The sequence below is a fragment of the Astatotilapia calliptera genome, chromosome 7, assembly GCF_900246225.1.
Source record: "Astatotilapia calliptera chromosome 7, fAstCal1.2, whole genome shotgun sequence".
Lineage (NCBI taxonomy): Eukaryota > Metazoa > Chordata > Actinopteri > Cichliformes > Cichlidae > Astatotilapia > Astatotilapia calliptera.
In genome coordinates, this window is record NC_039308.1 from 36,668,128 (window position 1) to 36,683,252 (window position 15,125).

At 39.4% G+C, this 15,125-nt stretch overlaps 1 protein-coding gene across 1 annotated transcript; it reads right to left on the bottom strand.

Moving 5' to 3' along the window:
- Positions 1 to 2,105: 2,105 nt before the first annotated feature.
- LOC113026112 (uncharacterized) lies at positions 2,106 to 13,014 on the bottom strand. The gene is made up of 7 exons (XM_026174562.1): positions 12,852 to 13,014; positions 6,857 to 7,008; positions 6,615 to 6,765; positions 5,727 to 5,855; positions 5,532 to 5,625; positions 5,380 to 5,437; positions 2,106 to 2,866 (listed from the first exon to the last, which is right to left on the bottom strand). The coding sequence occupies exons 1-7, from the start codon at positions 12,919 to 12,921 to the stop codon at positions 2,375 to 2,377; spliced, it is 1,146 nt and encodes a 381-aa protein (XP_026030347.1). The 5' UTR covers positions 12,922 to 13,014; the 3' UTR covers positions 2,106 to 2,374.
- Positions 13,015 to 15,125: the final 2,111 nt, after the last annotated feature.

The window sequence follows — 15,125 nt, forward strand, 5'->3', positions numbered from 1 at the left end:
CTGAAATCTCTTGGTAAGTAAGGTACAAAAAAAAGAAGCTTAAGTTTGTTCTCTTGGTCTCATGCAATAGTCTTGATATACTCCCACATTGTCTTGTACCCATAGATTGGTGTATGCTTTTCGTCTGAATGTAATATAATTCCTTCCCTTCATAAACAGTCGGAAATGTAGGTGTCCTGCAGAACTAGTCAAAATGTGCAAAAATACTTCAAACTGTGGAACAAGGAATAAAATGGAACAAAAATGTAGCGCTTTCTCACATGAAGAGGGACACTTAGCCCCCCAAGTGAGAGCGCACCCTCATCACTAATGCTGCACTGGCTCCCTCTAGTGTTCATTACTCATTAAGACAACATCAGTGTAGGAGGTCACATGTTTTTCATGGCGCTTCACTGTCAGTTTGAGCTGTTTCTTTACAACTTTTCAAGTTTCATTGGTTTACAGCATTGAATCAAAGGTTATTTCAGGGTTTTTATGAAAACAAATCAACAGAAGAGACCTCTCAGCAGCTACATGAAAGAAAGATGCTTAGTGGAGAGCAAAGCTCTCAGTCATCACTAGTGATGGGAGTGTTTATGTGTTTGGTCACATGACTGCATCACATGACATGACTTCGCTGTCCACACTGCGATGCGGAAGCACCGTCTTCAAATGTATGCGTTTTCGAGAGCGTTATGAAAATACTGTGTTTTCCTTTGGGGAAAACACCGTGTCAGTGTGGACGGGAGGCCAAAATGGAGAACAAACGATGCATTTTCAAACAAAAACACATTAGTGTGGACGTAGCCTCAGTCAGAGATGGCGAAAGATGGTGATATTCATGGTAAGTGTAAGTGTTAGGTCTGAGCTTGCAGGCCCCGCTGGTTCAGAGACTTATCACCCGTGAACAAAGCAAGACAAACAGAGTTCAACCGGTTTTTAACTTGCACGCAAGGGAAGCCTGGTTGGAATCAGGCCCTTGGAGCTGAAAGTTCCTCCACCTGTTCCCAGCCAACCCCAAAGAACCAGTATTCCCTGCAGCCTTTATTCAGTGAACACACAAGCACCACCCATATGGCCATAAAAGGTTAAAACACTGCGTGTGCGACACGTGCGAGCACGTGTGTCTCTGTGTGTGACTTCCTGGTTACAACCGTTTTAACAACATCCCTGGTCATAAAAAGGGTCATCTCCCGCCACCCCTGTATACGGTTTAACCCCTTTAACGGTCCACCATATACAGGCGAGCTCCTAAACGGCAGGGAGTGAACATCCCTTACTAGATAAGAAAACCAGAACCTTCAGATGGAATGTGCCTGCAGTTAAACTCTTTAGCTATAACCTTCCCCACAACCCTACATGTGGGGGAGGAGAACAGAAGAATATCTAAACATGCAGTTTAAGGCAAGGTGTAAGGAGTGTAAAATCTTTCACAATCAGCTGTTTATCTTGTTGAAATCAGTCTGATAGAAACACAACGAGCAGCAGAACAGCTCAGCTAATCCCACTCTGTAACTCTGTACATAAAATCTATTGGAGCTTGTGATGTAGATTATTTTGGTTCTTTTTTGAGTCTTTGAGTCGATACACCTACTGAATCTCATGTTACCCCTGAATGTGATCACTTCTCTTTTAGGTGTGAGGGAAAGTTACCATTTAAAAAAAAATCATTTGCTTGAGTTTACTACATGCATTAGAATAAGTTTAAATAAAGTTTGCATTTCCTTTTATTAATATGTTTTTATTGTTATACAGTATTAAAATGACACAAGGTTCAGTAAACTTGACAACAAAACCAAACAAAAAAAACCTCCAACTGGTAGAAATGTTCTCTGAAGCGACGTTTTACTTCTGATTTTGCACATAAACAAGTTGAAGAATTGTTGTTAATATGGACCTTTTACCGCTTGGCAACATATATGTGCTGATTTGGCCTTCAAAGAGGTACACATGCTTACCATGAAGTCCACTAATTAACCTTAGGGAGAACTTGTAGGAGTTTTACTGTTCTGCTGTTTCTGAGAACATTCGTTTCTTTCTTTCTTTTGCGTTCTTAAAATATGTGGTAAAGGTGGCTCACAATTACCGGAAAGCATGAAGCCAAACTCACTATTAGAAAGCTTGTTTATGACTATAATTATCACTTCTATAGAGATTCATACATGCATGATATATAGTAATCATACCCAGCATCCACCAGGTTAGGGCTGGGCAGTGAGTCTGAGACTTTATTGAAAGGAAACATCTTTTACACTTAAAATTATGCCTGTTTAGTGTGTGACTAAAGCAAAACCCAACCCTAACCCTAGTTGACTCAATGATGAACTGGTGGATGATGGATGAACTATACAGCAGTTAATGATGCCTGAAGTACTCACATAAGTTTTAAATGTGTTCACACATGCAGCAGCTGCTTGGATGTCTTCTGTGGCAACAAAATGTACGTGAACGAATATGAAAGAGGACTGTCTGGTACGTCCTCAGGATGAGTTGCGGTAAAGGTCTCTTCAGGGCTCTGAGGCTGGTATTCATGAAAGCTATCAATTATACATATGCCCTGCTGGATCTGAAGATGTGATTGTGACTGCTGGTCCTCACCCTGCACTCTCAGGTTATATGAAGGGTTAGGAAATACATCATTTCCTGGAAAAGACAGAACGCCTGGCTGAGATGTGAGGCCTGTAGTGGGTAAAGTAAGGGGTGGCTGGAGTTTCTTCAGAAGCTTATTGTAGTAACCTTTGGGAGTCTGAGAGAAGGAAAAAGAAGGCATGTAGTCCTGGCCAACAACAGGCTGTGGTGCACTAAAATAATCATGCAGCTCCGGAACATCCCAGACCTCCCTGTAGTGTCTCTGATCAAAGTGAAGATGACGAACGGTATGTTCATCCTGAAAAATAAAGAAAATGACCTCACATTCACAGGAAAGACATCTGGATTATGATAGTGAAACCAATAAATAATTGATTAGTACAATAGAAGGATGTATAGATGTAGCATATTAGTCAGCCAAACACTCCTTGAATGGCTCCAGATGTGAGTCAGTACAAAGCATTTTAATTTGCTTGTTTACACGAAAAGAAATGAATTTTGTGGTATTAAAAGGAGAAAAAAAGACATTTTACTGATGCAAACATTTTAACTTGAGTTAAAGTTGTGTTTGGTACCGGAAACGAATTGGTTAGGTATTGTTAAGTGCCCCGTCAAAGTTATCCTTTAATGCAGTGGTTCCCAAACTTTTTTTTGTTTTACAAGAAAAATGTTCGCCCCCCTTCTCGCACGTGCACGTGCACGTGCACACGCACACATCCTCCAACCACAAACACCCATATTTTGCTCCATTGCGGTTTATTTCACACTTCAAACATTTAGTAAACAATTAAGCAAATGCAAGTAATCTGCAATAAATCACAGGTAGTAATGAAATAAACTACTAACTCTTTTACGTTACGTCTGCACCTACACGGGTATTTTTGAAAACGCAGCTGTTTCGTCCACACGTAAACAGCGTTTCGAATCACCGAAAACGGAGATTTTTTAAAACTCAATTTTTCCGTTTACATGTGGACGAGGAATACAGAGTTCATCACACAGATAGAGACAAAATAGGGGAGACCGGGGATAGTTGTAACATTTCTGACATTTCTGTCTGTAAATTGAAGCTCTTTTAAGGTAGTGGATTCAAAATGTAATGCAAAGTATTTACATGTCTCTGCTATTAAATAGTGCAGCTATTTTCTCTGCAGCACAATTACTCATTGCATGATATGGTCTCAAACACGAAGAGTGAAATGTTACAATTAACCCCATAGTCTGGGTTAGTTGTAACATATCCTGGGGTAAAATGTAACACAATGAAATAAGGGTACTAACAAAATATTAACATGTAATCTTTGTTTATTCAACACATGAATGCACTTAGAGCCATTTATGTAGCTCTGTGTGTGTGTGTGTGTGACAGAATGCAGAAATCTAGCTTTTGAACATATTCCAACCCCCCAAAAAAGACAAATTATGGAATTTTCTGCAACTGAATATTTCATTAATTTTGGTTGGTCTTCCTTGAGTTTGGCCTCATTGGCTCAGTGGGCATTATAACCTACAACTCTTGCACCAATTTTGAACATAACAATGAAGCTAAAAAAAAAATGTAGATGTTCACCAGCATCGCAATTCCATTACTTTTTATCATGGCTTACCTTGGTGTGGTTTGCAGAGTGCTTCAGAAAGATGAGGAAATCTGTTTCTTGCACCCATCCTGACTTATTCCCACTACCAGTACTTCCTACTGGTCCATCTCTGACACAGTGGTCTGCATAATGTATGTGTTGGAACATAAACAGTGGAGGAATTGTGTTGCCAATGGCATTAACCGCATATACAAAAGCGACCAGTGAATCTCTCTCTGCTGATGTCGTTGCCCCAACTTGTTTAATATAAGTTAAAGTAATAGTGTGGTAAGTTGTAACATCTGCATTATTGTTACAACTGACCCAGACTCCTATAGCCATGAACTCGCTAACATTACAGCCAACGGCTAAAACATTAGCACTAAAGACCTACACAGAATACATCCCCATAGACATACAAATAACATAATTTAAGTTTGATGAGTTTAACTGCAAAGCAGATAATGCTATTACAAATTGAAATAAAGTAGAAAAACTTACTTTTTGGCATACAAATTACTTTTTTTCATGTTAAATTGTCTGTGTTTGACGAAATGTGCTGATTTTTCACATGTGATAGCAGAACTGAGTTGGGCATGCACAGGATGAGTCACATCATTTGAAACTTAGCCCTGATTGGAGAAACTGGAAGTGTTACAACTGACCCACGTTATAACTATCCCCGGTCTCCCCTGCTGTTACTGTTAATCTGACTATCTGCAGGTTTTACACGCTTACATATAAACACGCACTTACTGTCCTTCTATTTAGAAAGGCTGAGGCGTCGGGGTGTGATTATTTTACGTGTAGTTGATTTTTTAATGTGTAATGTTCAACATTGCAATCAATACATTTTTCAAAAAATGCCTCTCTGTGCACAATGGGTTTAAAAACATAAACAACTGTGGGATGCTGTTTGTCCGTGATTTGAAGAGCCCAGTGGTGCTCCTGACGAAGGGGAAACCAATTCTGCAGGGGAGACCTACCTCGTGCAGGTGAAACCAAAGAGCAGACATGCTTCACCATATTTTCTAGTCTTTGGCTTAGAATGAAGTTGGTTTGGAAACATATTCAGCTGTGCTTCATCTCCTGCTTTGCGTTTCTGTGGACGCTAGCCACGCATGCTAGCAGTGTCCAAGCGTTTTGTCTCCCCCCCCCCAACGCAATGGCTCTGCGCCCCTCCTAGGGGCGGGCCCCACACTTTGGGAAGGTCTGCTTTAATGTGACAACTTACTGTTAGCCACTCAGTCAGCACTGGCTTCGGGATTGGAGGACAGACTTTGTGCTTGATGCTGTTGGGTTAAAAAATGAATATAAATAAATGGGGGGAAAATGAGAATGAGAAAAAGAGAGAGATTACAATGAAAATAAATGTGCATTGCTTACCATGCCCAGTGTCTATAGCAGATAATTGTGCTGACAGACAGAATAAGAAAAACTGCTCCCAGGGATATCAAGATCAGCATTATCAGTTGATCAGCTGGTGAAAACAATGAATCACATCAAGTAATTCAAAGAAAATGACAAATGTTGACAGTCTTACTAAATAAAATAGTCCATATGGGGAAATAATTAACCTACTCGGGGGATTCAAGGTGACATTGATGGATGAATTACCACAAAGTCCAAATGCTGTTGATGCTGTCACCGTGAAGGTGTACATACTGATGTTCAGGTTCTTTGCAGTGAGGCTGGTGGCTTCAGGATCATCTAAATCAACACAGAGTGACCGCCATTATTACAACATAAATACATGTTTACGATCATCGGGCAACACTGGAGACTTACTTTATTTATCTCAGTTACAAGCTAATCTTTGTGTGTGGAGAAACAAAACCAGGACTTTGTTATCAGTAGAGAAACTTAATAGTGTGATTAAGTGTGTCATCGTCCGAGTGCCAATCAATTTGTAAACAACTCGTCGGCAACATGTTCAGGTTACTGTAAAGGGTGCAAAAAAAAATGGTGTCTAAGAATTTGGACATTTTTGGGGTGATTAGTGTGTGTCTGCAATCAATTCAAAAATTATTTTTAATGAATTATTGCATTCACAATCATGTTTAGCCTAAATCTACAGGCTGAGACCTCAAAAGGAGGCTTGTTTTGTTTTTAGACTACCACAAGGGGGCATTGTGTCCATTTGTTAAAACTTGTGTTATTAGCCATTTCCTGATGCAAATACTGGAAGAGGAAGGTCATCATATGCCAGGAGGTAAATACTAACAATGAATTAAACTTCAGCTAACAGAGCACCTATGAAAAAGTGCTGATCCTGTGCTTAATGTCCAGACTGAAATCTTAGCTGGCCTGAGTGAGTATGCCTTCATACAAGTATTTTATCCTTTGGGAAAACTGATATTTCTGCTGGGCTTTGCATCCCTGCCAAACAACAACAATGAGGCATAATAAGCACAACTGTAAAATGTGTAAGAATTATGAAAATCTAAATGATTTGAATTCAACAATAACCAGGTAGTGTCTTCTGCATCCATGGGCTTGATTGGTTGTTGTATTGGGACCTGAGCCGGACTGAATGGCGAGCACACTGCGATGGTAAATGGGAAGTCCATTTCCAGGAATGAGTAGATCCTATCTGTGCAGGTGCCACAACAACTTCACCCTACAACATTATCATAAACACATTAGAGCAACAGTTCTTTGTTTGGAGGCTACAGAAGTGAGGATTATAGTTACCCATAATAATCTCTTACATTGTGTTCAGGTTTGTCTGCTATGAGAAGCTGCAGCTCGTACACGAGCCCATCTCGTATCACAGAGCAAGAAGGGTCATCTTCCCACTTTAACAGGAGTGTCTGATCGTTGTGGGCAAGAGTTACATTCTGAGGTCCACAACACAACACACCTAAAGGAGAAATTCCATGTTTAAAGTGGAACACTGAACGAGTCTTAAGCTTAAAAACATAATTGTTGGGCTATTTGAACAGCAGTCAGTAAAGACACAGGATAGTGGTGCCAATAGCGTTACACTTTTCTCAGTACCGATGCTCTGTTAAAGCCTCTGGTTTCTAGTAATGTCACCTTTAGTGCTGTTACCTTTATCAGTGGCAATCCACTTCTTGGATCTGATACTCCTAGTCATTTCCAAATCAAAACACTCCTTAAACTCATAAAATAAAACAAACACTGAGCCACCACTGCGAGTTAAAAACCAGTGTGGCTTTTCTCCTGGGTGCTACAATAAAGTGTAAAGTAAAGTGTAAAGTGAGCTTGTTAGTCCCCATAGGGAAATAGTTCCTCTGCATTTAACCCATTCACCCAGTGAAGCAGTGGGCTGCCACCAGTGCAGCGCCCGGGGAGCAATGTGAAGGGACGGTACCTTGCTCAGGGGTACCTCAGGGTAGCCGTTCAGTGGAGTCGAACCCCCGACCTTCCGATCATGGGGCCACCACTCTACCTACTGAGCTATCCCTGCCTAAGTTTAACACCCTTAAAAAATTACTGTACTGTATACGGTCCTTATATTCCGTGAAACAATATTTGCTCTTCTCCGAACCTAGAACTGGATCTAATATTTGAATCTGCAGCTACTTTTTTTTTTTTTTTTACACTTTTTCTCTCAGATCAGTCTTCTGATTTACAATCTTCTTGACAAGACTGCTCAAAGACATTTTATATCTATTAAAGGATGATACCACAGACCTTTATGGCAGGGTAATTAAACTACTACTTAAAAAGCAGTCACTTGACCCAGCTAATTATTATAGGCCATTTTCTTTTTCAGAAATTCTTGAAAAAGGTTGTTAAACAGCTAATAATTTATCTGCAAAGGAACAATTTATATGAAGAGTTTCAGGTAGGATTTAGAATTCATCACAGTGCAGAAGCTGCTAGGCTACTGCTGACCGTAACATTTTATCACAGGGATTAGAGCACGCTGTAGGTATTACAGGTACTGCACTGCAGTGGTTTGAATTAGTGGTGTGCGGATCGATATTGAAATATCGATTCTTCCGATACCAGTAATTTACAGGGAGTGCAGAATTATTAGGCAAATGAGTATTTTGTCCACATCATCCTCTTCATGCATGTTGTCTTACTCCAAGCTGTATAGGATCGAAAGCCTACTACCAATTAAGCATATTAGGTGATGTGCATCTCTGTAATGAGAAGGGGTGTGGTCTAATGACATCAACACCCTATATCAGGTGCGCATAATTATTAGGCAACGTCCTTTCCTTTGGCAAAATGGGTCAAAAGAAGGACTTGACAGGCTCAGAAAAGTCAAAAATAGTGAGATATCTTGCAGAGGGATGCAGCAGTCTCAAAATTGCAAAGCTTCTGAAGCGTGATCATCGAACAATCAAGCGTTTCATTCAAAATAGTCAACAGGGTCGCAAGAAGCGTGTGGAAAAACCAAGGCGCAAAATAACTGCCCATGAACTGAGAAAAGTCAAGCGTGCAGCTGCCAAGATGCCACTTGCCACCAGTTTGGCCATATTTCAGAGCTGCAACATCACTGGAGTGCCCAAAAGCACAAGGTGTGCAATACTCAGAGACATGGCCAAGGTAAGAAAGGCTGAAAGACGACCACCACTGAACAAGACACACAAGCTGAAACGTCAAGACTGGGCCAAGAAATATCTCAAGACTGGTTTTTCTAAGGTTTTATGGACTGATGAAATGAGAGTGAGTCTTGATGGGCCAGATGGATGGGCCCGTGGCTGGATTGGTAAAGGGCAGAGAGCTCCAGTCCGACTCAGACACCAGCAAGGTGGAGGTGGAGTACTGGTTTGGGCTGGTATCATCAAAGATGAGCTTGTGGGGCCTTTTCGGGTTGAGGATGGAGTCAAGCTCAACTCCCAGTCCTACTGCCAGTTTCTGGAAGACACCTTCTTCAAGCAGTGGTACAGGAAGAAGTCTGCATCCTTCAAGAAAAACATGATTTTCATGCAGGACAATGCTCCATCACACGCGTCCAAGTACTCCACAGCGTGGCTGGCAAGAAAGGGTATAAAAGAAGAAAAACTAATGACATGGCCTCCTTGTTCACCTGATCTGAACCCCATTGAGAACCTGTGGTCCATCATCAAATGTGAGATTTACAAGGAGGGAAAACAGTACACCTCTCTGAACAGTGTCTGGGAGGCTGTGGTTGCTGCTGCACGCAATGTTGATGGTGAACAGATCAAAACACTGACAGAATCCATGGATGGCAGGCTTTTGAGTGTCCTTGCAAAGAAAGGTGGCTATATTGGTCGCTGATTTGTTTTTGTTTTGTTTTTGAATGTCAGAAATGTATAATTGTGAATGTGGAGATGTTATATTGGTTTCACTGGTAAAAATAAATAATTGAAAGGGGTATATATTTGTTTTTTGTTAAGTTGCCTAATAATTATGCACAGTAATAGTCACCTGCACACACAGATATCCCCCTAAAATAGCTAAAACTAAAATCAAACTAAAAACTACTTCCAAAAACATTCAGCTTTGATATTAATGAGTTTTTTGGGTTCATTGAGAACATGGTTGTTGTTCAATAATAAAATGATTCCTCAAAAATACAACTTGCCTAATAATTCTGCACTCCCTGTATGCTCTAGAATCAATTTTCATATTAAAATATCGATATTTTAGTACTTTGGGGTAAATTTGTAGTTTTTCATTAACAGGAACAAAGTGGAAAGAAACTATATCATTCGGATTGTCTAAATTGGAAGGAACTATTTCCTCTTACGCCTTTCATAGTCATGTGCAAAACACAGCTGTATAAATGTGTCCAGCCCCTGGCGTGCGCACTCACAACAATGGCTGAGCATAAATGGAGTCATGTGTGCACGTATTTTACCTCCACAAACGGCCGAGGCGCAGTTTGCGATACATGTGGCAAGAAAGTGACGTGTTGTGGCAACACCACTAACCTCGTCAAACACCTGAGAGTAAATCACATCACAGAATATGACGAGCTTATGTTGAGGCGAACTGAAGAGGAGGAGAGGGACAGGTGCTGCTAGGGCGAGACAGACGTCTCTCAGGACTCCCTGAGAGACGTCTGTCTCTCAACATGTTCAAATAGGGCACAACTTCAGGTTTTTTTATTTCTACATGATAATTCTACATTATTAAGCAAAAAGAACAAGTAGTCTGATGTCCTGCAATAATTATGAAGTTATATTATTACAATTACATAATACAATTATATATTGTATTATGAAATACAATGAAACATTACGTTTTTGTACAGAGTATCGGTATCGGATCAGTATCGTCGATACCACCCTGACTTTTACTTGGTATCGGATCAAAAAGGAAATCAGTGGTATCTCACATCACTAGTTTGAATCATATCTGTTTAACAGACTGCAGTCTGTTCGCGTAAATGGAGAGTCCTCTTCACACACTAATAATTATGGAGTTCCACAGGGTTCAGTGCTAGGACAAATTCTGTTTACATTATACATGCTTCCCTTATCATCAGAAGGCATAGCATACATTTTCACTGCAACTTTATCTGTCCATGAAGCCAGATAACATACGCAAATTAGTTAAACTGCATGAATGTTTTAAATACATAAAGACCTGGATGGCCTCTAACTTTTTGCTTCTAAATTCAGATAAAGCTGAGGTTATTGTACTTGGCCCTGAAAATATGGTAGCTAACCAGATGCTTGATCAGGATGGCATTACTTTGGCCTCCAGTAACACTGTGAGGAACCTTGGAGTTGTTTTTAACCAGGATACGTATGTTTTGCAATGTGCATATTATAACACAAATATAACTAATTTGTAGGACTGCTTTATTCAATTTAGGCGATATCCCTAAAAATAGAAATATCCTGTCTCAGAGTGACGCTGAAAAACTAGTTTATGCATTAATTACTTCCAGGCTGGACTACTGTAATTCATTATTATCAGGATGTCTGACAGACTGACGGGGACTAGAATGAGAGAGCATATTTCTCCTATACTGACTTCCCTTCATTGGCTTCCTGTTAAATCCAGAATTGAGTTCAAAATCCTGCTCCTCACAAACAAGGTCTTGAATAATCAAACCCCATCTTATCTTAATGAGCTTATAGTACCATATCACCCCTTTGACTACGATGACCTGGATGACTGAGAACCTTCACAGACATCACCCCATTAAAGCACTTCAGGCTTACTTGTGGTTCCTAGAATATAGGATGGGAGGGAGAGCCTTCAGTTTTCAGGCCCCTCTTCTATGGAACCAGCTTCCAGTTTGGATTCAGGAGACAAATATAATCTCTACTTTTAAGATTAGGCTTAAAACTTTATTTTTTACTAAAGCCTATAGTTAGGGCTGGATCAGGTGACCCTGAATTTATCACCCAGTTATGCTGCAAGCTGCGGGACTTCCCATGATGCACTAAGTGTTTCTTCTTTAGACACTATGTGTTTATACACCACGGTACATTAAATGCAGTACTTATTATTGTGTAGCTCTCTTCCATAGAATATGTTTGTCCTGTCTTTCTGCCCTAACCCCCAAAGGTTGGGGTCATTTGCCTTGTTCTGTCAGAGGTTTCGTCCTGACCAAAAGAGTTTTTTCTTTCCAGTGTCACCAAGTGCTTATTCATGAGGGAATTGGATTGGATTGAACTGAATATGAGTCTTTGTGGATCATCCATACACACTGATAACCTTCTTGTCCAAATGTGATCACTTCTGGTTTCAGCATGAACATGGTGATGGCCAAAATGCCGGAGTACAAAACTTGCTCTTATAGATTACATGGTGGCTCCATCAAACTTGTATCTGTGTCAGCTTGTTATGTGCTCACTGAAGTAGATTGATCTTAAGTAAATATAAACATCTCTTAAATCTTAATATGCTAAGCAATCTGACATAGCAATGTAGAGCTTTCTGGTTCTGTGTTAAACATCCATTCCTGTGCATCTTTTTGTTTTTAAATTCTTTGTGGGAGGAACTCAGAGGGCACAGGAAGTGTAAAACTGGGCAATGACAGCTCTGCTCTACTTCTGCACTTAAGATGTTATGCAAGAGAAGATGGGGAATTAGCATGTGATTGCCTGCATTAAGTGTGAGGATAAAAAGCAAGATAAAAAGAAAAGCCATGATGCAATCATGTGATGTTGTACAATCAATACAGCTAACTGATACTCATGATAGCAGCACAGTGTTAGGATGATGTGTAACTGGACACAGAGCAAGTCATATTATTTATAAAACATTTTCATGAATAATTCTCTAAAATCCAGCCACAGCACAAACAAGGTCAACAAGTTCACACAAACTAGTGAAAGTAATTACTAAATGATACCTCGGCTTTGTTCTTCAGCTCAGTGATGCTAGTTCAATGCAAACTGTGCATGATATCGATAACACTATTACTCAAAGCCAACCAATTTTCTTTGGAATTCCTGAGGAAAATGATGATGAGGAAAATAATATAATTTACACACACATATAAAAATAGTTAAAGACAACATTTATAACACCCACTTATAATCAAATAATCTCAAATCACTCAATCAACGAGATGATGTAGACACACTCCAAAGTCCCTGAAAATGAGTTGCACCTCCACTGTTGCATGCTGATGTAAATTAAGCTTGACCAGTAAAAAAAGACTCCACATAAAAATGATCTTATATGCACAGGCAGCTGAAACACAGCATCTGAAATCAATATTTCTTGGCTTTATTAAACATATCAGATACCTTTCATACCTGTAGATTATCAAAGGTAAGATGACGACATACTCACCGTTTTCTTGTCCATCTTGTGTATATTTTCCGAAGAGTGAGAGCAATAACAACCATGCAATCATTCTCATAATAATCGTGATGATCCTCTTGTGTAGAACTGTTTATTTCTTGACAGAAAAAACTGTCATGAATCAAGTCGAGTTGTTGTGATAGCTATGGCAATTAACATCCGCTCGAAGGTGGTTGAAAAGCAGATTTCTGTTTGATGACTGACACAGACAGCAGGCAAATGTCATTGTCTGTGTCAGGTTACTTCCTGTAGCCTGCCTTCCTCCATAAACACAGTTTGGAAGTGCATTTGAGTTACACTGTTCTAAAAAATAGTAATGTCAAATTATTTTACTGTGTATTTTACAGTTGTGTGTTTTTCTAGAATATCATTACATTTACATAAGTAGACTGTGATCTGACACAGTCTACTTATGTAAATGTAAAATAACATAACATCACTGTAAATGTAATAAAACACAGTTTACTTGTTTTGTAAATATATTTTGTTGTACATATGCATATTTAGATTGTTAAAATACATTCACAAATGTATCATGATTTCACAAATGTATGTCTGTTATTTGAAAGATTGAACTGTTGAATTCAAATTTAATGCTATGGAAAAGTATATAACATGAGCCCTATAAGCTTGTGTTACATCACATAAGTATTATTATCATTGCTAGTTAGGGCGTTCGTGGCTCAAGAGTTGGCAGTTCGCCTTGTGATCAGAAGGTTGCCGGTTTGCGCACCGGCTCGGACGCTCTCCGTCGTTGTGTCCGTGGTCAAGACTCTTCACCTACCGCCTATGGCCAAAGAGGCCGATGGTGCGATATGGCAGCCTCGCCTCTGTCAGTCTGTCCCAGGGCATGCACTCCATTATTATTTAAACCAACTGTTAACTGTATATTTCTATACATTTACGTATTATGATTGTTGTTTATAGGTAATTTCATTGTTTGATCACGTAAAAATGTTCCTAATTTAATGTCTAAAAGCACTTGGAAAAGGCAGAATCCCATGTCAAATTAGCGCAACAAACTCTATGGGACAGTTATTTTTTGTTATTTTACGGTCGTATTTTGGCGCCCCAGCTGCTGGAATATTACCGTTTTTTTAAAGATGTTTTTTCCCCCTATTTATAGATGATTTCATTGTTTAATGACATTAACATGTTCCTAATTCAATGTTTAGCGGCACTTGAAAAAGGCGAGATCCCATGTCAAATTAGCGCAACTAATTGTATTTTCATTACTGGAAATAACCGTATTTTTATGGGACAGTTATTTTTTGTTATTTTACGGTCGTATTTTGGCGCCCCAGCTGCCGGAATATTACCGTTTTTTCAAGATGCTTTTTCTAACAATGTAGTAATGATTGTGAAATCCATGTGGATCCCACCACAGGAAATGGAGCAGTTGTGTTCTCGTAACTGTGACTCACAGCAGCGAGCTCAGACATGCTCTGAGGCTGTTTACATACCTGGAAGTCAATTACTATAAAAACATCATCCAGAGAGAGAATCAACACATCAAGGAAGGTATCATAAATTCAAGCTTTAAAATTTGGAAGTGTGTTCAATCACCACTAAATACACAATGAAGAATTTGAAGAAGTACTGCAAGTGAAAAACAAACAAACAAAAACACTTCACTGTAAAATGATGATAAAGCCAGTATCTATCTATCTATCTATCTATCTATCTATCTATCTATCTATCTATCTATCTATCTATCTATCTATCTATCTATCTATCTATCTATCTATCTATCTATCTATCTATCTATCTATCTATCTATCTATCTATCTATCTATCTATCTATCTATCTATCTATCTATCTAATTTATTTGAACACTTGTTTATGCACTGTATTGCAAAAAGTCACTCACTCAGTTTCATTTTTTATAGTGCCAAATCACAACAACAGCTGCCTCAGCCTCAACTATCATGTGACCCCCTTTGAGCAAATGCTACGGTGGCAGCGGGAAAGAAATACTCCCTTTTAACAGAAACAGAAACCTCCAGCAGAACAAGGCTCAGTGAGGGGGAGGACAGGAAAAGGACATGCTGTGGAAGAGAGCCAGAGATTAATAATAACTAATGATTTAATACAGAGAGGTGTACAAACACAGTGAGTAATAAAGGTGACTGAAGAGGAAACACTCAGTGCATCATGAGAATCCCACAGCAGCATAGATCTATTGCAGCGCAATTAATGGAGGGTTCAGGGTCACCTGATCCAGCCCTAAGCCATATAAGCTTTATAAAAAAAAGGGAAGT